Source organism: Chrysochloris asiatica, unplaced genomic scaffold, assembly GCF_000296735.1.
Source record: "Chrysochloris asiatica unplaced genomic scaffold, ChrAsi1.0 scaffold00227, whole genome shotgun sequence".
Classification (NCBI taxonomy): Eukaryota; Metazoa; Chordata; class Mammalia; order Afrosoricida; family Chrysochloridae; genus Chrysochloris; species Chrysochloris asiatica.
In genome coordinates, this window is record NW_006408745.1 from 4,196,887 (window position 1) to 4,221,805 (window position 24,919).

General features: G+C 38.2%; 1 protein-coding gene across 1 annotated transcript in view; it reads left to right on the top strand.

Moving 5' to 3' along the window:
• CCNH (cyclin H) overlaps positions 1-24,919 on the top strand; it is a 51,168-nt gene that overhangs the window by 2,521 nt on the left and 23,728 nt on the right. Inside the window, exons 2-6 of the mRNA XM_006873188.1 lie at positions 2,392-2,514; positions 11,140-11,213; positions 12,340-12,550; positions 16,601-16,764; positions 23,166-23,236. Of these exons, the coding sequence (XP_006873250.1) occupies positions 2,392-2,514; positions 11,140-11,213; positions 12,340-12,550; positions 16,601-16,764; positions 23,166-23,236 (643 nt within the window). The remainder of the gene's footprint in view (positions 1-2,391; positions 2,515-11,139; positions 11,214-12,339; positions 12,551-16,600; positions 16,765-23,165; positions 23,237-24,919) is intronic.

Below are 24,919 nucleotides of genomic sequence, written 5' to 3' on the forward strand. Positions count from 1 at the left end.
ATATATACACACACACACACACATATATAAATACATATATATGCAAGCTCAGTTTGAACCACAAGGTTGGTGGTTCAAGCTCACCAGCCATTCCTTGGAAACCCTGTTAGAGGGTCACTATGGATCAGAACTGACTCAATGGCTCTTAACAACAACAAAATAAATTGTTGTTAAGTGCCATCAAGTTCCAACTTACAGAAAGTTATTGTTTAAGTGTCAAGTTCTAATTCATAGCAACCCTATAAAGGGTTTCAGGTACAAACTGACCTTGCGGTCCAGTGCTTTGTCCTACAGTCCCACACCAGGACTCCATATACAACAGAATAAACACTGTCTGGTCATACACTATCCTCATAATCATTGCCATGTTTGAGCCTGTTTTTGCAACCACTATCACTTCATCTCATTAAGGGTCTTACTCTTTTTCATAGACCCTCCACTTTTCCAAGCATGATGTCCCTCCAGAAACATGTCTAAAATACATGAGATAAACTCTCATCATCCTCACTCTAAGGAGCATTCGAGCTGTACTTATAAGACAGATATGTTTGTTCTTCTGGTTATCTATGGCATAATTCATCATCATTTGCCCAACACCACAATTCAAAGGAATCAGTTCTTCTGTTTTCCTTATTGTACAACTTTCACATGTATATCAGGTTATTGAAAATGACTTGGGTCAGGTGCATCTTAGTTTTCAAAGTAACATGTTTGCTTTTTAACACTTTAAAGAGATATTTTGTAGCAGATTTACCGAAGGCAATATATCCTTTGATTTCTTGACTGCTACTTCCATAAGTGTTAATTGTAAAGCCAACTCCTTGACAACTTCAGTTTTTTCTCCGATTATCATGTTGCTTATTGGCTCAGTTAGGAGGCGTTTTTATTATTACTATTGATATATAATCCACACTGAAGTCTGTAATCTTTGATCTTCATTAGTAAGTGCTTCAAGTCCTCTTAGCTTTCACCAAACAGGGTTTGTTATTTGCACATCACAGATTGTTAATAATTCCACCAATCTCAATGCTGTGTTCTTCGTATAGCCCAGTTTCTCCACAATTATTTCCTCAGTGCACAGATTGAGAAAGTATGACAAAAGGATACTGCAACTGTTTTTCAATTACGTTCAGCAAAATTTTACATGCAGTGTGATATTAATGATATCATTCTATCATTTCGGCATTCTGTTGGCTCACCTTTCTTTGGAAAGGGTATAAATATGGATCTCTCCAGTTGGTTGGCAAGGTGGTTGTCTTGGCATAGATGAGTGAGTACCTCTAGCACTGCATCTGCTTGTTAAAGCATTTTAATTGGTAGTCCATCAATTCCTGTAGCCTTGTCTTTTACCAGTGTCTTCAGTACAGCCTGGGCTTCTTCCTTCAATATCATCAGTTACAGATCATATGCTATCTCTTGTAAGTGTTTGAATATTAACCAATTATTTTTGTTATAGTGACTCTGTGTATTCCTTCCATTTTCTTTTGGTACTTCTTGAAGTGTTCAATATTTTACCCAAAGAATTAATATATTTACAAAAATATATGTGTGCTACATGCTCTGAATTTTTATGTATGTCGTCTATAGCCATTGCAATTGAACTGCTCCATAGGGTTTCCAAGACTAAATGTTAAGAAAGCAAACTGCCACTTCTTTCTCCCATGGAGCATCTAGTGGGTTTGAACTGTTGTCCTTTATTAACCTTCTGTTCTGTACAGGTTTGCAAAGATGGATAAGAGGTAAAAGTTTAAGGCTCAGAATTATCCTTGAGACATTTGCTGGTTTTTAGTGCTCTAGACTGCAAGGTCTGTTTGAACCACAAGGCTGGCAGTTAAAATTATCCAGTCACTCCTCGGAAACCCCATACAGAGTCTCTATGAATGAGAAACAGCACTTAACAACAACAAGAATAACAACATTTTGTGTCGGACTGCTAACCTCAAGGTCAGCAGTTCAAAACTACCAGCTGTTCTGCTGGAGAAGGATGAGGCTTTCTGCTCCTGTAAAGATTTACAGCCTCAGAAACCCTGTACAGGATCACTGTGAGTTGGAATCAATTCCACAGCACACAACCACCACCACCGCCATCAAATCAATTTTGACTCAGCAAACTATAGAACATCATAGTGATGCTATAAGATTTCCAAAACGGTCATCTTTATGGGAGCAGACAGTTATATTGGTGAGTTTGAAATGCTGACACTTTGTCTAGCAACTAAGTGCTTAACCACTGTGCCAAGAGGGGCCTTTGTATAATAATTAGCAATGAGAAAATGAGGCATGGTGTACTTACCCTTGGATTGGAGACATAATCTAAGATTAATCTCAGAGAAAAATATTTTAAAACGTTAATTTACTTAACTTGTATTAATTATAACTTTTAATCTGCAGGTTCTTCCAAATGATCCAGTCTTTCTTGAGACTCATGAAGAAATGATGCTCTGCAAATACTATGAGAAAAGATTATTGGAATTCTGTTCAGTTTTTAAGCCAGCAATGCCACGATCTGTTGTGGTAAGTTGTGGTAGTAATGAAGTAGAATGTTCTTTAGCTGTTTTATGAAATATGACCTCTTCTAACTTTCTCTTTTCTAAATTTGCAACACAATTGCCTCTTTGCTCTGTTCTTAAAAATGCACCTTGTTTGAGTGCCTTGAGTTGCTTCCAACTCATAGTGACCTTGGACTGGGTTTCCAAGGAGCAGTTGCTGGGTTTGAACTTCTGATCTTATGGTTACTAGTCCAATGCTTATCCTACAGTGCCACGTCAGGACTCCAAAAATACACCTTGTTGTTAAGTACTGTGGAGTTGGTTCCGACTCATAGTGACCACCCTGCACAGGGTTTCCGAGGCTGCAAATCTTTACAGCAGTAGAAAGCCTCATCTTTCTCCCATGGAACAGCTGGTAGTTTCGAACAACTGACCTTGAGGTTCGCAGCCCAATTCGTTACCACGACCCTACCAGAGCTCCTTAGTGTTATATAAATCTTTTACATACATTTGCTGGTGTTGGTCATTTTATATATGTTTCTGTAAAGGCCTTAAATCATGAATTTCTGTATCGTGTCATAAAAAAAATTTAAGTCTCATTTCAGCATTTAAAAAAATTTGAGGTCTCTTAGACTGTGACATCATTTTATGGAGAAAGAATATTAAATTACCTTTTCCTCCATGTTCTTACTAATGAGCCATAGAATTGATCTAGAACACAGTCTTGTGCTTTTCAACACTTATAACATTCTATACCTTTGAAATACTATGTTCATTCATCAGTTGTAATCATATACCCCACTGAAACTTAAAATGTAAGACTCTTTTTGAAAAATATTGATACATAGAAGGCAGAGGTTTCTCTCTGGTTGAATAATTGTCTTATGGTTGTTTCCTGTGTATGGTTTTGAATACCCAGTTGTTATTGATTTGTTTGCTTGGTAGGTGGGACTGGTGATGAGAAGCAGGTAAATAGAACTTTATGGCTATATGAATTTACTACTTTGCCTGTAACTGTTCTTCTCGAATATGTTCTTGTTTGAGCATCTATCGAAGATTAAGCAGAAATTAAAAAGCTGAGAAGAGTTTAAAAAGGGAGAGGATAAAATTATTCTTACCTTGATTATTTTAGGATTGTTCTGCAGATCATATATTCAAGTATCTTAAGAGAAAGTCTATTTGAAGTTGTAAAGTGATACATAGTGAATGACTTATGACCCCATAAACAAGAACCACCTGTGTGAAGTAGTTGCAATTTTTGTATAGCAGTTTCAAAGTGGAAATATAGTTTAAATATATTAAATTTTAAAATATTTGTACTGTTTTCCTTTTCCTCAATTATTATATGCAGGGAGACTTTTAGATAGACACAATTAGATTCTGTTTCCACATTGAGTTCCATTGTTTTCTGATAAAAGTAGTAGATAAAAGGATTATAGCAGATGAAACTAGCAGTAGCAAGATACAATTATTGGACTCTACTTGGCCACCACCACTCATTTGTCAGTTTTTTGTACTGTGGTGGCTTGTGTATTGCTGTGATTCTGGAAGCTAGACCACAAATACTTTAAATACCAGCAAGGTATCCAATAGTGGACAGGTTTCAGTTGAGCTTCTAGACGAAGACAGACTAGGAAGGACAAATGGACTACTTCTCAGTATTTAGTTACTGTTGTTGTTGTTGTTATGTGCCATCGAGTCGTTTCCGACCCATAGCGACCCTGTACAGGGTTTCCGAGGGTGTAAATCTTTACGGGAGTAGAAAGCCTCATCTTTCTCCCACTAAAACCTTATAAATACCGTGGAACACTGTCAGAAGATTCCATATTGAAACATGATGAAGAACACCAAAATATCGTTAAATATAGTGCCAGAAGATGAGCCCTTTGGGTTGTAAATACGAATAGAGAAGAGCTGCCTTCTCAAAGTAGAGTTGACTGTTAACAACGCAAGTAAAGTAAAGCTTTCGAGACTTTCATTTGCTGATGGGGCACAACTCAAAATGAAGAGTAACAGCTGTAAAAATCCATTTAATAATCCGAACATGAAATGTAAGAAGTATGAATCTAAAAAAAAATTGTGGAAATTGTCAAAAATGAAATGGAATACATAAACATAGATACTGCATTAGTGAGGTGAAATGGACCGGTATTGGTCATTTTGAATCTGACAATCATGTTTTATTATCCTGGGAATGACCAAGGAATGGTGTCGAATTCATCATCAGAAAGAACTTACCAAATCTGTCTTGAAGTACAACACTCTCTGTGATAGGATGATATCTATATGCCTACAAGGAAGGCCAGTTAATACCATTATTATTCATTGTACATACCAACCACTAAAACCAGCGATGATGTTATTGAAGAATGATACCAACTTCTTCAGTATGAAATAGATCAAACATGTAATGAAGATGTATTGTTAATTACTGGTGATTTGAATGCAAAGATTAGAAACAAAGAGGAAGTATCAGTTGGGAAATATGGCCTTGGTAATAGAAACTATGCTGAAGATTGCATGATAGAATTTTGCAAGACCAATGGCTTCTTCATTCCAAATACCTTTTTTAAACAACATTAAAGACCTTATTAGGTGGACTACACAAAAATCAAATTAAGAACAACTATGGAAAGACAGTAGAAAAACTCCTTGTTATCAGGCAAAACGAGGTTAGGGCAGACTGTGGAACTGATCATTAATTGCTCATATGCAAGCTTAGGCTGAAGCTGAAGAAAATTAAAACAAGCTCACAAGAGCCAAAATATGACCTTGAATATATCCCACTTATATTAAATAGACAGAATTTAGAGATCATCTGAAGAACAGATTTGGGGTGTTATACACTAATGACCAAAGACCAAAAGAGTTGTGGGACAACATCAATAACATCATACAGAAAAAAAAGAAAAATGTCATTAAGAAAAGAAATAAGGAAAAAAACAAAATGGATATCAGAAGAGACTCTGAAATTTGCTCTGCAGCGTAAAGATGCTAAAGCAAATGGAAGAAATGAGGTACAAAAGCTGAACAGAAAATTTCAAAGGTCAGGTTGAGAAGACAAAATCAGATATCATAGCAAAATGTGCAAAGACCTGTAGTTAGAAAACCAAAAGGGAAGAACACGCTCAGCATTTTTCAAGCTGAGGGAATTGAAGAAAAAATTCAAGCCTCAACTTTCGTTATTGATGGATTCTACGGGCAAGTTGGTGTGGTGCTGTGGGTTAATGCACCAGACTGCAGAGCCATTTGAACTGCGAGATTGACTGCTCAAGCTCACCACTGCTACTCGGAAACCCTATACAGGGTCACTATGGGTCGGAATCGACTCAATGGCACTTCACAACAACAACAATAGGGTAAATTATTGAATAATGCAGAAAGCATCAAAAGAAAATGGAAGGAATACACAGAGTCACTGTAATGAAAGGAAATGGTTGATGTTAAACCATTTCAAGAGGTAACAAATGATCAAGAGCCAGTATACTAAAGGAAGAAGTCCAAGGTGCATTGAAGGCATTGACAAAGAAAAAGGCACTGGGAATTAATTGAATTGAAATCTTTGAACAAATTGATGCAGCATTGGAGTCAGTCACTAATTTTAAGCCAAGAAATTTGCAAGACAACTACCCAGCTGACTGGAGTACTTCTACATCTGTGCTTATTCCAAAGAGAGGTGACCCAACGGAATGCGGAAATCATTGGACAGTATCAACTAAAATTTTGCTACATTTTGCTAAAGATAATAGAAAAGTGACCGTGACTGTACACTGATAGAGAATTTCTTGAAGTTCAAGCCAGATTCAGAAGAGGACATGGAATGAGGGATATCATTGCTGACGTCAGATGGATGTTGGAAGAAAGCTGAGATTACCAGAAAGATGTTTACCTGTGCTTTATTAACTACACAAAAGTTTCAGTTGTGTGTTTCATAAGCTCTGGACTAAATTACAGAGAAAGATTATTCCAGAACACTTAATTGTGCTCTTGAGGGACCTGTACATACACTAAGGGGCAATTGTTTGAACAGAACAAGGGAACGCCGAATGATTTGAAATGAGGGAAGGTGCGCACCAGGCTTGTATTCTTCCACCATACTCAATCTGTCTGCTAAACAAATAATTTGAGAAGCTGGATTATATGAAGAAAAGTGTGGCATCAGGATTGGAGGAAGGCTCATGAACAACCTGCGATATGCAGATGATATAACATTTATTGCTGATAGTGAAGAGGACTTAAAATACTTTCTGGTGAAAATCAGAGACCACAGCCTTCAGTATGTGTTGCACCTCAATGTAAAAAAACAACAAAAATCCTCACCACTGGGCCAATAAACATATATATAAATGCCATATAAATGAAGATAAGACTGAAATTGTCAAAGATTTCATTTTGTTAGAGTCAACCATCAACACTCATGAAAGCTGAAGTCAAGAAATCAAACGACATATTGCATTAGGCAGATCTGCACAAGATCTCTTTAAAATGTTCAAGAGCAAAGATGCCATTTTGAGGATTAAGGTGCACCTTACCCAAGCCATGGTCTTTTCAATAACCTCATATGCACATGAAGGTTGGACAGTGAATAAGGAAGACCATAGAATAATTGATTCACTGAATTATAGTGTTAGAAAAGAATATTTAAATTACCATGGTCTTCCGAACAAACGAATCTGTGTTGAAAGAAGTACAGCCAGAATGCTCCTTAGAAGACGGAATGGCAAGACTTTGTCTCTCATACTTTGGGCATGTTATCAGGAGGAGTCAGTCCCTGGAGAAGGACATCATGCTTGGTAAAGTGGAGGATCAGCAAAAAAAGTCCCCAATGAGATGGATTGGCACAGTGACTGCAGCAGTGGACTCAAGGGTAATAAGGATTATGACAATGGTACAGGACCAGACTAAGGATCGGAACCGATTCAACGGCACCTAACAACAACATCACAACCAAAGCAAAAGAGGAAGAAAGAAGCTGATGACTCATAGAAGAAACTATTTTACAGGACTAATATAGTGTGCTGTCCCGTTGGTTCCAACTCATAGGGACTCCATATAGGATTTGACTGGCTGTTGGTTTTGAACTGCCAACCTTGTGGTTACCAGTCCAGTGTTTACCCTACAACATCACACCAGAGCTCATAATAGATGAAACTAGTTGTTGTTGTTAAGTGCAGTAGAGTCAGTTCTGACCCATAGCGAGCCAGTACAGGGTTTCCGAGGTGCAACTGGTGAGCTTGAACCACTGACCTTGCAGTTCAAATGGCTTTGCAGTCTGGTACATTAACCCACAGTACCACACCAGGACTCCAGATAAAACTAGTAGTGGCAAGAAAATTTATTGGTCTCTACTTACTTGCTGAAGGAGTCCTGGTGTGGCGCTGTGGGTTAATGCGCCAGACTGCAAAGCCATTTGAACTGCAAGGTCAGCAGTTTAAGCTCACCAGCCAATTCTCATAAACCCTCAAAAGGGTTGCTATAGGTCGGGATCGACTCGACGGCACTTAACAACAACAACAACAGCTTACTTGCTGAAAGTGAAGAGGACTTAAAACATTCATTGATGAAGATCAAAGAGCACAGCCTTCGGTATGGATTACATCTCAATGTAAAGAAAACAAAAATCCTCACCACTGGACCAATAAACAACTTTCTTGTCAATGGAGAAAAGAATGAAGTTGTCAGGGACTTCATTCTTTTTGGGTCAACTGTCAACACCCATGAAAGCAGCAGTCAAGAAATCAAACGAAATATTGCATTAGGCAAATCTGCTGCACAACACCTTTTTAAAGTGTTGAAGAGCAAAGATGTCACCTTGAAGACTAAGGTGCGCCTGACCCAAGCCATGGTATTTTCAATAACCTCATATGCATGTGAAAGCTGAACAGTAAATAAGGAAGACCATAAAAGAATTGATGCATTTCAGTTATGGTGTTGGAGGAGAATACTGAAAGTGCCATGGGTTGCCAAAAGTACCAACAGATCTGTGTTGAAAGAAATGCATCCAGAGTGCTCCTTGGACGTCAGGATAGCCAAACTTCATCTCATACTTGGGACATATTGTCAGGAGGGAGCAGTCGCTGGAGAAGGATATCATGTTTGGTAAAGTGGAGGGTCAGAAGAAAAGAGGAAGACCCCCAATGAGATGGATTGGCCAAGTGGCAGCATCAGTGGACCCAAGTGTGGCAACAATAGTGAGATGGCCCAGGATCAGGCAGTGTTTCATTCTGCTGTGCATAAGGTCGCTATGAGTCAGTACCGACTCGATGGCACCTAACAACGATAACAACTTATCCAGAGCAAAAGAGAAAGCAGAAAGTCAATAACTCTGAGTAGCCAATTATTCTGCAGGCCTAATAGTCTACACGAACTACTTCTTATCTTGTCTGAGGCCAAAAGAACTAGACGGTATCCAGCTACTATTACCAACCATTATGACCAGGGCCACAATAGAAGGATCCTGATAGAATGAGAGAAAAATGCAAAACAGAACCTGAAACTCTTTTTTTTTTTTTTTAAATACAGACTTAGTGGACTGGTTAAAGTGGTTGCCATTAGATTACTTTTTAAACCTTGAAACAAAATTATTCTGAAGTCACCTTTTAGCTAAAAAATTACATTGACTCACAAAATAAAGAATATCGCATGTGAGTACTGTGCTCCCTTAAAAATTATCTATATGAGACCAAACCATCAACAATTACTTCAAAAACAAAGATGAGACGGTAAGGGAGCAGGGAAACTAATTAGTAAAAAAAAAAAGGAACAACCCGAATGGAAATAATGAGTGTGTTCATGCATTGGAAAGAATCTAACCAATGTTACAAAATAATTTCAGTAGAAGTTGTTGAATGGGAACCTAATCTACTGTGTAAACTTTCACTGAAAACAAGTAAAATATTTTTTTAAAGAAAAAAATAAATTTAGGAGGTTTCTATAGATGAAGAACATGAATTCTTGAATGAACTTCTTTATGGAATTTGTCATTATGTGACATGCTTATTTCTGACTCTTGAAAAGTTGTTTTTGTTTTATATAAAATGACAAACTTTAAAAACATGAAATATTCATTTTTCTATCATAAAGTCAAGGTATATTTATCTCTGGTTCTAGCTGAGTGAGGCAGTGATTAAAAGCATAGACATGTTTTAGTTGAATCCAGCCTTGTCGATTGTTAGATGTTCTACCTTGAACAAACCAGTTAACCTCTTTGATACTCAATTTCTTTCTCTTCAAAGTGAAGATAACGTCTTACCAGGGTGTTGTAAGGATTAAACTAGGATGATCATTTTGTACTTGGCAATGAGTCTGACCCATAGGAAGTCCTCAGTACATGGCAGGTACTGATTCTGCTGTTTGATTTGGCCCCAGTGATCATTGTAGGACCAAGAAAAAGACTCCATTCTGTACCTTAGCCTGAACACGTCCTCCTGTCCCAGGAACGTGCTAAATCAGCTCATACTGCCTTAGAATATCCTTTCAACCCTAGCAACAGCAAGAACTAGATAAGCAGTAGACAGGACAACCCCAAGGCCAGATGCCAGATGTTTTCCTTATCCTAGCCTAAAAACAAAAGACCACCAGTCCTGACCAATTAAACTGTAACATCTCATACTTTGCCAAATGTCAACCAATCCAAATATTGTAAAGCTGAAAATCCCTACGCTTGTTTGAAAACTCTATAAAAACCCTGCAGACAAAGGGTTCAAGGCTCCATCCCTCATCTGCTGCGTCGGATGCAGGTGGAGTCCGAGCTTGGGCTTGAGAAACTGAGAGTTCGAGGCTCCATCCCTCATCCTCGGATGCAGGTGGAGTCAGAGTTTGAGCATGAATAATGTAAACTGAGGGTTCAAGGCTCAACACCTGATCCGCTGCATCGGATGCAGGTGGAGTTTGAGCCCGAGCATGAATAACTGAGAGTTCGAGGCTCCATCCCTCATCCGCTGCGTCGGATGCAGGTGGAGCCCGATCTGGAGCTTGAATAAACAATCCTGTGCACTTGCATAGGTGTCGGCTCCTTGGTGGTCTTTGGGGACCCTGAATTCTGGGCATAACAATCATGGTTATATTGTAAGTCTGGATTGAATTAGAGAAATGTTTAATTACCTCAATCATATAATTCTATCAAATTTTTATAAAACTAATTTGTTAAGCTGTAAACATGTATGTTTTTATTTTTATTCTGTATTTTTTTCCACTTTAGTAAGCCAGTGATCACAGGATGAGTATGCAGGTAGACTGGGGAAGGACAACCAAAGAGTAGGAAAGAATCTTCTGCCTTCTGGTTGTATGAACATTCTGTAGTATTTATCAGAATTGATTTTGATTAAAGATTAAGTATTTGTACTTGTATGGAGAACCTGTACAAAGAATCCTTTGCATAAATAATTTTTCAAAAAATTTAGCATGTTATACATGCGAATAGATTACGATTATTTATATATCTTTTTCTGTATCAGTCTATAGAGTCATGGTGTGGCTCCGTAGGATAAAGCACAGGACCGCAAGGTTGGTTTGAACCACACAGTCATTGGTTCAAACTCACCAGCCACTCCTCAGAAACACTATATAGGATCACTATGAGTCAGAACCAACTCGATGACACTTAACAACAACAACAACGTATACATCTATATATTTTTTTTAATCCTAGGGTACAGCCTGTATGTATTTCAAGCGATTCTATCTTAATAACTCAGTGATGGAATATCACCCCCGGATAATACTGTGAGTATAAGTCTGTCTAATTTATGATTTTCAGTTAAGAAAACTTTTATACTATTTGAGCAGGTGTGTCTCTGTGTATAGAAATATACTGACTTTCTAAGAAATAGTAATTTAAACTTGCATTTTGTATTTACTTGGTAAATACTTTGTATTTTAAGGTAGGAGTCCTGGTGTGGTGCTATTAGGTAAACACCGGACAGCTTACCATAGGTTGGCGGTTCAAACCCATCAGCTGCTCGTTGGAAGCCTTACACAGGGTCTCTATGATTTGTAATTGACTCAGTGGCCCTTAACTCAATACAGCCATTTATTCACTTAAATCTATGAAGATCTATTGTGTTCTCCTTTTTGATTATCATTGACAATACAAATCCTAAGACTCATCTAAGAGCTTGTTGTCAATCTTCATGTTCATTCTTCATGTTCATTTCTTTCTTTTTAATTCTTGTTTCCACCAATCTATGTCAGGCCTTGTCACTTCCAATTTTGATTTTTGCAGTAGTTTTATTACTAGTTTCTTGCTATGAATTTCATGTACTGGCCAGGTGAGTTTTGTGGGTTTGTTCATTCCCTCCCTCATTGAAGATTTCCACTGATAACCTTCCTCAGTGTTTCTTTTCTGACTTTATCTTCCCACACTCATATGATACGTGTGTGATCTGTTGTGTGTATTTTTTTTAATTCTATCTACGTTTCATGATACAAAGTACTTGTACTGTGCAGTTATTTTGTTTTTCCAGTTATTTAGGTTGTTGTTGTTAAGTGCCGCTAAGTCGGTTCCAACCCATAGCGACCCTGTATAGAGTTTCCTAGGAATGGCTGGTTAGCTTGAACCACCGATCTTGAGGTTCAAACCGACTCTGCAGTCCAGTTAAGCTATATAAAATGCTATTAAGCAATACTGATTGAATATTGGCAATACTGTATGGTTCTGCCTAATTTTATAGTTTGTCTCATGTCTCCTAATAGATAAAACATTTGAACAGGAACTGTCTTTTTTGCCCTACCCTGCAGTTTGTACCACTGCCATTTGTTAACATCAGACAATGTTAGAAAGTACCTGTGAAATAAAATGTTTTTCATTGTATATTCACGTCCCTCTACCCACCCTGATTTTTACCTCTAGACTCACTTGTGCATTTCTAGCCTGCAAAGTAGATGAATTCAATGTATCTAGTCCACAATTTGTTGGAAATCTTCGGGAGAGTCCTCATGGACAGGAGAAGGCACTGGAACAGATTTTGGAATATGAACTACTTCTTATACAGCAACTAAATTTCCACCTTATTGTCCACAATCCATATAGACCATTTGAAGGCTTCCTTATTGATTTAAAGGTAAACTTTTTGACATAGCTAATGGAATGTACTCCTTTGTTGTTGTTCTTTAACCAGAAGAATAAAAATTTAACAGCTTATAATTGTCTCAGTTGCAACATGCCTAGGTTAAAATGTGAGTATAGTCTGGACTTCTAGGGCAATTCTTTTCAGTCTTTGATGTGCATCATAATCTCCTAGAGGGATTGTTAACAGATTGTTGGGCAGCACTTCTAGAGTTTTTAATTGAGTTGATTGGCAAATCCTCTTACAGGGACCATCCCACTGCCGTCTGATCAGTTCTGACTCAGACCCTATGTAGGTTTCCTAGGCTGTAAATCTTTATGAGAGCAGACAGCCTCATCTCTCTCTCGTGAAGCAGTTGGTGGGAAGAACTGTTGACCTTGCGGTTAGCGGATCAGTGCTTATTCTGTAGTGCCACCAGGGTTCCTTTCAGGGATGCTAATGAGAACCAAAGTCACACAGAAGTCAGAAACTGGTTAAGTTAGTACAGTTCAATTGGCATGCCTTCTATTAACCAAATGTTGTACTTAAGGTTGTAGCCAGGAACAACCAGATAGTTGGACCTTTCAGTCTGATGGAGAAGACAGTCATCATGTACTGAGTGCTGTAAGTTCTACAGCGGGGTAGAGAAATGATAATATAAGCATTTAGCAAGAACATAGGTTGAGGGAAAGGGAAGATCTTCTTGAGAAGTGTTATTTAAAGTGAAATTCAAAGCAAGAGTAGGACTTAGGTGGACAAAAGAATATTTGAGCAAGTACTTTTCCTGGTCATATGCCTAGATTTGAGTCTGTGAGCCATGTAAATAGATCTTGAAAGGAGAGTGCTGTGTAGTGCTGCCTTGAGAGTAAGGAGAGTCCAGAGTCTGGCAACAATGTTACGGATTTTGATTAGGGCAAAGGGAAGCCAGTGAAAGGTCTTAAACCAGATATAATCTGGAGAGTGGCATGATTGAATTTGTAGCCTTAAAAAATTCAACTGTCATGCTTATGTATCGGTATGTATCAGTGTGCATCTGTGTGTGCTAATTTTTAATGTGGAGAACGGATTAGATGGTTAAAGGGAGACCAGTTAGTGTACTATTAGAATTATCTAGGCAAGAAGAATTGATGCTTTTGAGTTATGGTGTTGGAGGAGAATACTGAAAGTGCCATGGGCTGCCAAAAGAACAAACAGATCTGTGTTGGAAGAAGTGCAGCCAGAGTGCTCCTTGGAGGCCAGGACAGCCAAACTTTGTCTCTCATACTTCAGACATATTGTCAGAAGGGACCAGTCACTAGAGAAGGATTATCATGTTTGGTAAGGTGGAGGGTCAGAGAAAAAGAGGAATAGATTGGCAAAGTGGTAGCATCAGTGGGCTCAAGCATGGCAACAATTGTGAGGTTGGCCAGGATTGGGCAGTGTTTTGTTTTGTTGTGCATAGGGTCGCTATGAGTCAGTACTGACTCAATGGCACCTAACAACAACAGTAGGCAAGAGATGGTAGTTGGTTTGCCATGTGCAGTAGCTGTGTGTACAGAGAGTTTTGTAGACTTCAGAAATACTTGAGACTTTTAGTAGGCAGAGTCTGTTGAACTACAGGATTGATTGTATATAGATAGGAGCAGAGGAGGTGCCCCAGTCTTCTGGCCTGAGCAAATGGAATTGTTGGTACATTTACTGATAACAGGAGAACTAAGGTGAAGTGTGTTTTTTGTGGTGAGTTGATGAATTTGGTTTGGGACATGATGATTTTGTATTGTGTGCCAGGGCCTCAAATGGGTTGTCATTTGTTCCTGAAGATCAGAGAAGATGACTGTGCTGGAGGTACAGATTTGGTTGTCATAGAATTTGCAGATTGGATTGAACATGAGAAATAGGAAAAGATCAAGAAATCCAAGAAGCTGGTGAGGAGAATGAAGAACATAAAAAGAGATAGGATTTGTTGAAGAAGCAAATTAAGTAGAAGGGTTTAGAAGGTGAGCACAGGCAACTCTCCAGTCTTGCAAAGAATTTGGGCAAGTGAAGTAAATGTATTTGCTGGATTTAGTGCCAGAAGCATGATTTGTGAGTGTGGATAAATCAGTGTCTGTAGAATGTGGAGGAAAAAAACAGATTGGAACTGTTCAGGAAATAAATGAGAGATGAGAAAACAAATGTATGTAACTTAGATGAAAACACTTGTCTTTGAAGTGGAGAAAGATGATGAGATGATTGAGAAGATGTGAGAACTACTAGAGCTAAGTGAGAATTCTTTGTTGTGATTTTTGTGGTGGAAAGAGACTGGTGCATATTTAAATGCTGATGCAAATTAATTAATAAAGCTTAAAGATAAAGGGAAAAAAACTAGAACTATATCACTCAAGCTTTTCTCTGGAGTGAGGTAGAAAGGATTGGCATGGGATTTAAAGAACAGGTACAAGTATTGGCTTCAGAAGGAATGGCAGTTCTTTTTGCTTTACAGGAGAGAAAGAGCAAATCATGGGTGACCAAACTGCAGGTCTGGGGATTTGGAGGTATCAGGAAATAGATTACCTTTCATTGTTAAGTAAGAGCAGAGATAATTTTCTGAGAGTGGTAGAGGTTCTGGGAATTGTCAGAGACATTGATAGGGAATATGTTTGACATGGACTCTGAAAAATGGGAAAACAAATTTACTATTAAAATGTGAATTATTTCTGGGCAGTGTTGAGGACCCTGGTGAGGGCAGGCTTAGTAATAGTAACTTAGTAATAGTAGCAGACCTTTTAATTACATTGTTTTTCTAGTAGTAAATAAATCCGGGTGTAGATCCAAAGCAGAAAATTGTTGAGAGTCAACTTCATTTGAAGTTTCTCTAGAAATGTGTTGGCAAGGGAGTTTAGAGGGAAATGAGAATCAGAGGACACAGTGAATAAGAGCAAATGAGGGATAAAGGACTAAGAGGTCTTGAGGAAACGAGTCAAAAAGCAGTTGTAGAGTAATTGAGCAAAAATGTTGGGAAAATGAGCATTTTGGGTCAGAGTGGAGAGTCTGAAAATGGTCATGTCAGAGGCCAGCCATTTTGGGTGATGGCAAAATCTGGATATGGCTGCACAATTGATTGTGGATGTGTTGCTTAAGAGTGATGAAAAAATATCATACTGCTTCAGGTCTTAAATGTGGAAAATGAAATAAATCTTAGGTCTTATGGCTTAGGACTTAGGGTTCATCTTAAAAGATATGAGGAACTGTCAAGATTGACAATACTGTAACTATTGGTTTGTCTGTATTACATTGACCTATTCTAGAGTAATTCTCTAGGTATTTGGGAGATAAAGCAGCCCCGGAGGCACAGTGGTTAAAGTGTTCAGCTGCTAACTGAAAGATTGGCAGTCTGAATCTACTAGCCATTCTAGGGAAAAAAAGTGGCAGTCAACTTACCGAAGAATTCCCCAGCCTTGGAAACCCTGTGGGGCAGTTCTACTGTGTCCTATAGGATTGCTATGAGTCAGAACCAACTGGATGCTAATAGGTTTGTTTGGTTTGGGTTTAGTAGATTCATTTCATGTTTTCTTCCTCCCAAAGGCATAAGGAATTTCACATCTAATTGAGGTGGTGCTGTGGTTCCTAATGTGTGACCTTACAGCTTTATCACCTGAATTGCCTGGAAATACATGTTTTTCTGGTCTACTTCAGACCCAATAAAACCTCCAGGAACCTTCCTTCCCTTTCCTTCTTAAGTGAAGAAAAGGGCAAAGAGGAGGGATTGTTGCTGGGAATTTTGGATACATTATCTTAAAACTTGTGTGTCTTACTGTAAGTTATGCTCATAGAAGTTTGAAAGACTCTGAGTTAAAGGATGGCACCAGAGAAGGCAGACTGCTAAAACATTCATAAGTTAGAGGAAGCACTTGTGTCATATTCTAATAATTAGTTAGAAAAAGAAATCTTACATGCAAAATTATTTCTTATTGCTAAGATAAAGAAAACAGAGTTGTTGTTAGAAAAGATGGTGTGTTCAGCACTTTCTAGTTAAAATTAATTATATTGGAATGTTGTTACTTCATTAAACCCTCAGAAATATAACATTTGTCACTTTCTTTCTAGACTCGTTATCCCATGTTGGAGAACCCAGAGATTTTGAGGAAAACAGCTGATGACTTTCTTAATAGAGTGGCATTGACAGATGCGTATCTTTTATATACACCTTCCCAAATTGCTCTGACTGCCATTTTATCTAGTGCTTCAAGGGCTGGAATTACTATGGAAAGGTATTAATTTGTGATTAATTATAATCAAGGAGCCCTGGTGATGCAGTAGGTCAACTGCTAACCGAAAAGTTGGTAGTTCAAACACATCAGCTGTTCCGAAGGAGAAAGTTGTTGTTGTCAAGTGTCATCGAGTCGGAACCAACTCATAGCAACCCCATGCACAGCAGAAAGAAACAATGTCCGATCCTGGGCCAACCTCACTACCGCTGCCACACTTGAGTCCATCAATGATGCCACCTGGTCAATCCATCTCGTTGGGGGTCTTCCTCATTTTCTCTGACCTTCCATCTTACACAGCATGACATCCTTCTCCAGCGACTGTTCCCTCCTGACAATATGTCCCAAGTATGAGAGACGAAGCTTAGCCATCCTGGCCTCCAAGGAGCACTCTGGCTGCACTTCTTCCAAAACAGATCTATTGGTTCTTTTGGCAGTCCATGGCACTTTCAGTATTCTCCTCCAACACCACAACTCAAAGGCAATCTGCATCTGTAAAGATTTATAACCCTGGAAACCCTGTTGGGCAGTTCTACTCTGTTCTATAGGATCACTGTGAGTTGGGATCAACTTGACAGCACTGGATTTGGTTCGGTTTGGTTAGATCAGAGTTCATTCTCTCAATTTCCTTCTCCATGGACTCTGCATTTTTAACTAAAAGGTACATTTGCAACTGTAGTCCTTGTGGCTGGCTAGTGAGAGCAGCGGAGGGAATAAATAAAAGTGCCTTTTAAGGACAACTTTAAAAATTGAGTAAAATCTCGTTGAGCTAAGAGGATATATTTATGACTAAAATAAAACAGGTGTTCTTCCAAAAGACTGATGTAACTATCAGTATATGACAATTAGAAGTTTTTTGAACTGTAAGAAACTTGAGTGCAGCAAATAGTCTGTTTTGTTTTATTGTTATTTCACTACTGTAGTTCCTAGTATGTGACACATGGGAATACAGTAAAGATTTGTTGAATGAATAATGCTATAGGGAATATCCACATAAACTAATTGACTCATAAATAGTCATTGTTGATGTTGTTGTAAAGTGACATTGAGTCAGTTCTGACTCATAATGACCCTGTATAGTATTGCCAAGTAGCGGCTGGTGGGATTGAACTGCCCACCTTATTATTAGTCCAGTATTTATCTTATAGAGTCCTGGTATGGCACTGTGGGTTGATACACTGGACTGTGGACTGCAAGATCGGTTTGAACTGCATGGTCAGTGGTTCAAGCTCACCATTCACTCCTCAGAAACCCTATACAGGGCCGCTATGGGTCGGAACCAACTCAGCAATACTTAACAACAACAACTTATCCTATAGCACCACACCAGAACTCCATAAGAGTAATAGCTAATATGTAAATGCACATTAAGAACCAGGCTCTTTGATGAGCACTGTACATGAATTATTTTTACTTGATTCTTATAACAGTGTCTTGTACCCAGATTAATGAAATCTTATTATGCCCATATTGTAGTCCTGGTGTGGCACAGCGTGTTAATACATTGGACTGCAAGGTTGGTTTGAACCAAAGGTTCGGCAGTTCCAGCTCACAAGCCACTCCTCGGAAACCCTATGCAGGGTTGCTATGAGCCGGAATCAACTCAATGGCACTTAATAACAACAATACCCATATTGGAGTCCTGGTGTGGCGCTATAGGATAAACACTGAACAACTAACCACAAAGTGAGCAGTTCAAACCCACCAGCCGCTCCCTAGAAACCCTATGCAGGGTCTCTATAAGCCAGAACTGACTCAATTGCATTTTACAACATACCCATAGTACTATTATAGTTGTTTCTAGGAAGTTCTTAACTGATGGTTAATGGTTAATCTGGCATGACTGCCTGAATAAAGCCACACCCTTAACTATTTAGTCATATACATTAGTTAGTTACCTGAACTAACTCAAGCTCACTAGCCGCTCCTTGGAAACCCTATACAGGATCACTATGTGTTGGAATTGACTCGACAGCATTCAACCACGGCCATCTCAAGATTAGACTAACAACAAAATAATTTTTGATCCTTCATTTAATTTCTTTCTTTATGACCTTTAGCTAGATTTGATTACGTTCCTAGAAATAGCAGAGGAAAACAATGATAAAACTTATTCTAAGGTTTATAATCTCTCCATAACTTCAAAATTGACTTGTACGGTGATGCCCAAGTTGAGCAGGTATGATTTATTCTGTTTAGTGTGAATATTAATGTTCCTTACAGAAATAGTATCTTGATTATAGGATGTAACCTCACATATCACTAAGTCTTTCGTAGTGTAATGGTTACAAATTGGCCTGCGAACTACAAGGTCAGCAGTTCGAAACTACCAGCTGTTCCGCAGGAGAAAGATGAGGCTTTCTGCTTTCGTAAAGATTTATAGCCTCGGAAACCCTGTGCAGGGTCACTATGAGTCGGAACCAACTCCACGGCACATAACAACAACACCATGTTATCTTTTTAAAACAGAACAATCCTAAATTCTAAAGCATGTGTATCCAAGACAAGGGATTGTGGGCTTCTTTTTAATTTTTGCTATATATGCTTCTATCAACAGCTCACAAGCCATATATAAATTCATACATTTAATCTCAAGGTGATTTATACTTCCGCTTATTTATTAGGTAACATTTATTGAGTACCTTCTGGCAGGAATGAACAAAATTCTAATCCTGTCCTAGTCAGGAAAGATAGCCATGCAAGTAACTGATGTCTGTAGTACTTGCGTACAACTTCCATTCTCTAAAGGAGAACACCCTCTTTTCTTCCACAGTACAAATAAACAAAACTTTGATTCATTTGTTGACACATTTTATGAAGTCATACAGTCCTATTTTTCTTACATGGCACAATTTTGCTTATATAGAGAGGGATGAAACTTCTTAAGGTCAAAATTAGAATTTATATATAAGTTTAGTTTTAATTTTAAACCAAACCAAAACCAAACATGCTGCCATCATGTTGATTCTAACACACAGAATTGTTCTATAGGGTTTTCAAGGTTGTAATAAGGAGCTCTGGTAGTGTAGTGGTTACGAATCGGCCTATGAACCACACAGCCAGCAGCTCGAAACTACCAGCTGTTTTGCAGGAGAAACATGAGGCTTTCTGCTCCCATAAAGACTTACAGCCTCGGAAATGCTGTACAGGGTTGCTATCAGTCAGAACCGACTCCACAGCACGTAACAACAATAAGAAATCTTTATAGGAGCAGAAAGCTTCATTTTCTTCCAATGGAGCAATTGGTGGGTTTGAACTGCCAACCTTGTAATTAGTAACCTACTATGCCAGCTATAATTCTAGATAGGCAAAATTGAAATTATGGTCCCTTGTGTTCTGAATTAATTCTTTGTAGTTTTCCCAGGAAATATTTCTATTTTTTATTTTTCCCCTACTAGTGTGTGAAACACTTTACAGAGATAAACATATCTGGTCAGCTAACTCTTAGAACTAAATGCACCACTTTTATGCTAAAAAAATGAAAGGAAGAATAAAAAGAAAAAATAAAAGTTGCCAAAAATATGAAGAGTATTAAGGAGAAAAGATAAAAATTTTGTTATTTTGAAGTAGAAATGATCAGGAATGTATTAGTTGTTGTATTGTTCCAGAGTGCCTAAAATCAGAGTAGAGAGTATCACCATCAGCACAAAGCTGATTCCCGTGAGGTGGAGACCAGATAGATGTACCTCCACTCTCCAGTCATTTTACCAGTGTGACAGCAACCACCCTTCCTACAGCACTACTTCTCTTTTGGGTTCAAAAATTCATTGCTGCGGCCACGTAGAATTCACAGAAAGTACATATGATTTTTAAAGGATGTAACTGGGTACAGATCAGGATCAAATGACTATTATAATTCAGGATCAAGGTCAAGAAACATGTAGACAAAATCTGGATGGCTTCTCCCACCTAGAGAGTACATCCCTCCCTTCAATGAAGGACAGCTCTCTCAACCATGCAATGAAGACAGCCTCTGTTGTGCACACCCCTTCTCAACTGTGCAGACCTCTGCCTGAAGCCTCCTTACCATCACCTTATCCACTACTAATTGTCCCAGCTCATAGCCACTTAGCAATTTTGTTCAGCTCTCTTAGCTGCAGTTCTAGCAGCAGGTTTCTCCTGTCATCATTGATTCTGCTGCAGGATCACTTCCAGGCCTCTCTGACTGCCAACTCTCCTATAGGACTCCTGGGCCTCTTGTTGTTTTCAATGTGATAGTCCTTGACCTGTCGCAGCTTTCTTTTAGGAGGTTCCATGATTCCCTACTCTGCTTCTTCTGTCTTGTTTCTTGCCTCTTATACTTCCTGCCTCTTTCTTTCTGAAACCTTTGTGAGTTTGGTTGCATATATGAGCAAACTTTGTTAATTTCAAGGGATGGTGGTCTTGGTGAACCATAGTTACTTCATTTGCATGGTTTGAAATTACTTTATTTGGATGTTGTTAAGTGCTATCAAGTTGGTTCCAACTCATAGTAACCCTATACAGGGTTTCCAAGGAGCAGCTGGTGGGTTTGAATTGCCAACCTTGTGGTTTGCAGTCCAATCTCTAGAAGTGTAAAATAGATCAATTGCAGAGCCAGACAAAAAGTATCAGACTATCAGTTTGTTGCTTACCCAGGAAATGTCAATCAACCTGGACAAAAGCAATAAACCCTGTGATGTAGAATACAAGGCCAAAGGGAAATAACGGCAGTATGGTGGTGGTTGTGTGGAGTCGGTTTTGACTTATAGGGACCCCCCCACATAGGGTTTCTGAGACTGTAAATCTTTATGGGAGCAGAAAGCTTCATCTTTCTCCTGGTGAACAGTTGGTAGTTTCAAACTGCTGACCTTGAGGTTAGCAGCCCAACTCATAACCACTACGAAACTACAGCAACAAAAGTTCATGTATGAGGATACTTTAAAAAGTATGATTTGGTGAATTTAAAACTGATTAACTTGTTTATAATCCTTTACTCAGTTTACAATAAACACTTGAGAAAAAAGATGAATAATATTTTTTTTAATTGGTGGAAAAATTACACATTATCTGTTAATTCCATTTTTCCACAAATTTTTTGATGCCCCCTCATACTTAGACTTTTTTATGTTTTAAATACTATTTACGACTAAAGAATATGTTCACTTGTGTTTTTGTTAATTATAAACAAGTTCAAATACATAAAACCTCAAAGTAATTTGAGGTCTAAATATAGAAATTATATTTTCTTACTTTCAGTGGTTCTAAGAAAAGATTATTGGGCTTTATATCACATATATGGGAAATGTTAACATCTTTGAATTGGACTCAATGTAAATTAAGATATAACTTATTTATAAAGCATGGAATGATATTCTCTAAGACTAGAACAACTGTGGTTAATAGGAATTGTTATTAAGAGGAAGAGTCTTACCGGTGCCAACTTCCAAATCTGCTACTTCGTAACTGCATAATAACATTGAGCAAGTTACAAGGCCTAACTTGTAATCCATGTGACAAGAGATTCTACATCTGTAAAATGAGGTTTGACGTTGTATTTACTGAATGTTGTGAAGTATCATCAAGTCAGTATTGACTCATAGCAACCGTGTATATATGAGGCTGTAAATCTTTGCAGGAGCAGAAAGTTTCCTTGTTTTCCTGCAGAATGGCTGGTGGGCTCAAACCTCTGACCCTATTGCTCCTAGTCTACTGCTTATCCTACAGAACCATTGCACTCCCAATGTACAAATCAATGTTGTTAAGTGCTGTTGAGTCAGTTCCAACTCATAGTGACCCTGTAGAGGGTTTCTGAGGAAAAGCTGGTGGGTTTGAACCACTGACCTTGTGGTTCGCAGCCCAACGCTTACAGCACCAAACCAGGAGTCCTTAATTGGATATATATATATCAAACACTTAATATGGACAATTGTACAGAACCAAGTAGTGTTTTGTTCTGTTATGCATAGCATGTTTATGAGTTGGAATCAACTCAACAGCACCTAACAACAAATATTATTTATATGTTCATTTTATCTCTTAAACTTTATATTTTATAGAATTTAAATAAGTAACTTTGTACAGAAAACATCCTGTGTTCTAAGTTGTAAATTCTATATTCTTAACACCTTAAAATTTGTAAATTGTAGTTTTGTGATATTCAATGTAGTATGTGATAAATTTAAAATCAATTAACTTTTAAATTGCCCTTAATTAAATGAGCCTATTGTTATCAAGTGCTATCGAGTCAGTTTCAACCAATTGACCCTGTACTGGGTTTCCAGGAACAGTTGGTGGGTTTGAACCTTTAACATTGTGTTTAACAGTCCAGTGCTTAACCTACAGTGCCACACCAAGACTCAAATGAACATAGAGGAAAGTAATTTATAATACCATGTTTTCAGTAGATTTTTTAATCTCTAAACCTGTCTTCCTTTCTTTACCAGTTATTTATCAGAGAGTCTTATGCTGAAAGAGAACAGAACCTGCTTGTCACAGTTACTAGAGATAATGAAAAGTAAGTAAAACAGGATGCTTTACAAAATATTCTTCTATTGCAAAGCGTTTTCAAAATAAATCTGGGCTTGATATTGAACTTGAGATAACATGTAGAATTGTGTAGATTTACTTTGATTGAATTATTGTATCATGGATGTATAAAGGATATATCGATGCAGAAAAAATAGAAGGTCTATAAAAGGAAATAGTCTTCACATATACAGAATTTATTAGAATAAAAATACGATCTATCAGATTCAGAATGGATTAAGAGATTCAAGATGGAGTTCTTTTAAAGTGTTCAGAGATACATGATGTTATTATGTAACCTTGAATCAGTTCAGCTCATAGCGACCCTGTAGAGGGTTGCTGAGAAGCAGCTGGTGGGTTTGAACTGCCAACTTTGCAGTTAGTAGTACAGTATTTAGCCTACAGCGCTATAGGACTCCATGGTAGGATCTGAAAAAGATCTAACGAGAACTAAATTAAGAATAATGTTAGAATTTGGAACTTCAGTTTTGCAGCTAAAACAGCTTTAACTATTAATTTGTTTCATTTGCTGGTGATTTTGTTACTTGCCATTATGAAAACTGATTTTTAGTTGGAAAATGTTGGAAATATCTTGAAATATTTTTGACTGTCACAGTTGGAGGGTGGGATTGCTACTGACATCTAATGGGGAGATCAACTGCCTTACAGTGTATGTTGTTGTGTTGTGAAGTGCCGTCTAGTAGGTTCCAACCCATAGCAACCCTGTATAGGGTTTCCGAGGAGCAGCTGGTGAGTTTGAACCGCCGAGCTTCCAGTTCAGATGGCTTTGCAGTCTGGCGCATTAACAGACAGCACCACACCAGGACTCCTTACTGGTAGGCTTAAAAATATTTAGAGCTATCCATGTCCTAACCAAGTTTGTTGTCTTGTGGTGGCTTGTGAGTTGCTGTGATTCAAGAAGCTATGCCACAGGTATTTTGAACCCCAGCAGGATCACCCATGGTGGACAGGTTTCAAATGAGCTTCCAGACAAAGACAGACTACTTCCAAATATTTAGTCACTGAAAACCTTATGAATAGCAGAGACACACTGTCAGATATAGTGCCAGAAAATGAACCCCTCAGGTTGGAAGCCACTCAAAATACCACTGGGGAAGAGCTGCCTCCTTAAAGTAGAGTTGATCGTGATGATGCGAATGGAGATAAGCCTGTGGGAGTATAGCCCGTGGGACCTTCATTTGCTAATGGGGCACAACTCAAAATGAAGAGAAGCAGTTGTAAACATCCATTAATAATCGGAACATGGAATGTATGAAGTATGAGTCTAGAAAAATTGGAAATTGTCAAAAATGAAATGGAATGCATAAACATTGATATCTTAGGCATTACTGAGCTGTAAGGGACTGGTAGTGGCCATTTTGAATCTGAAAACCACATGACTTAGTATTCCAGGAATGACAAATTGAAGAGGAATGGTGTTGCATTTATTGTAAAAAGAACATATCCAGATTAGTCATGAGATACAACACAGTGATAAGATAATATCCACGCACCCCCAGGGAAACCCAGTTAATACCACTATTATTCATATTTAAACACCAACCACTAAAGCCACTGAGGATGAAATAGAAAAATTCTGCCAACTTCTTCAATCTGAAATTGATCAAACAAGCAAGCAAGATGTATTGTTCATTAGTGGTGATTGAAATGC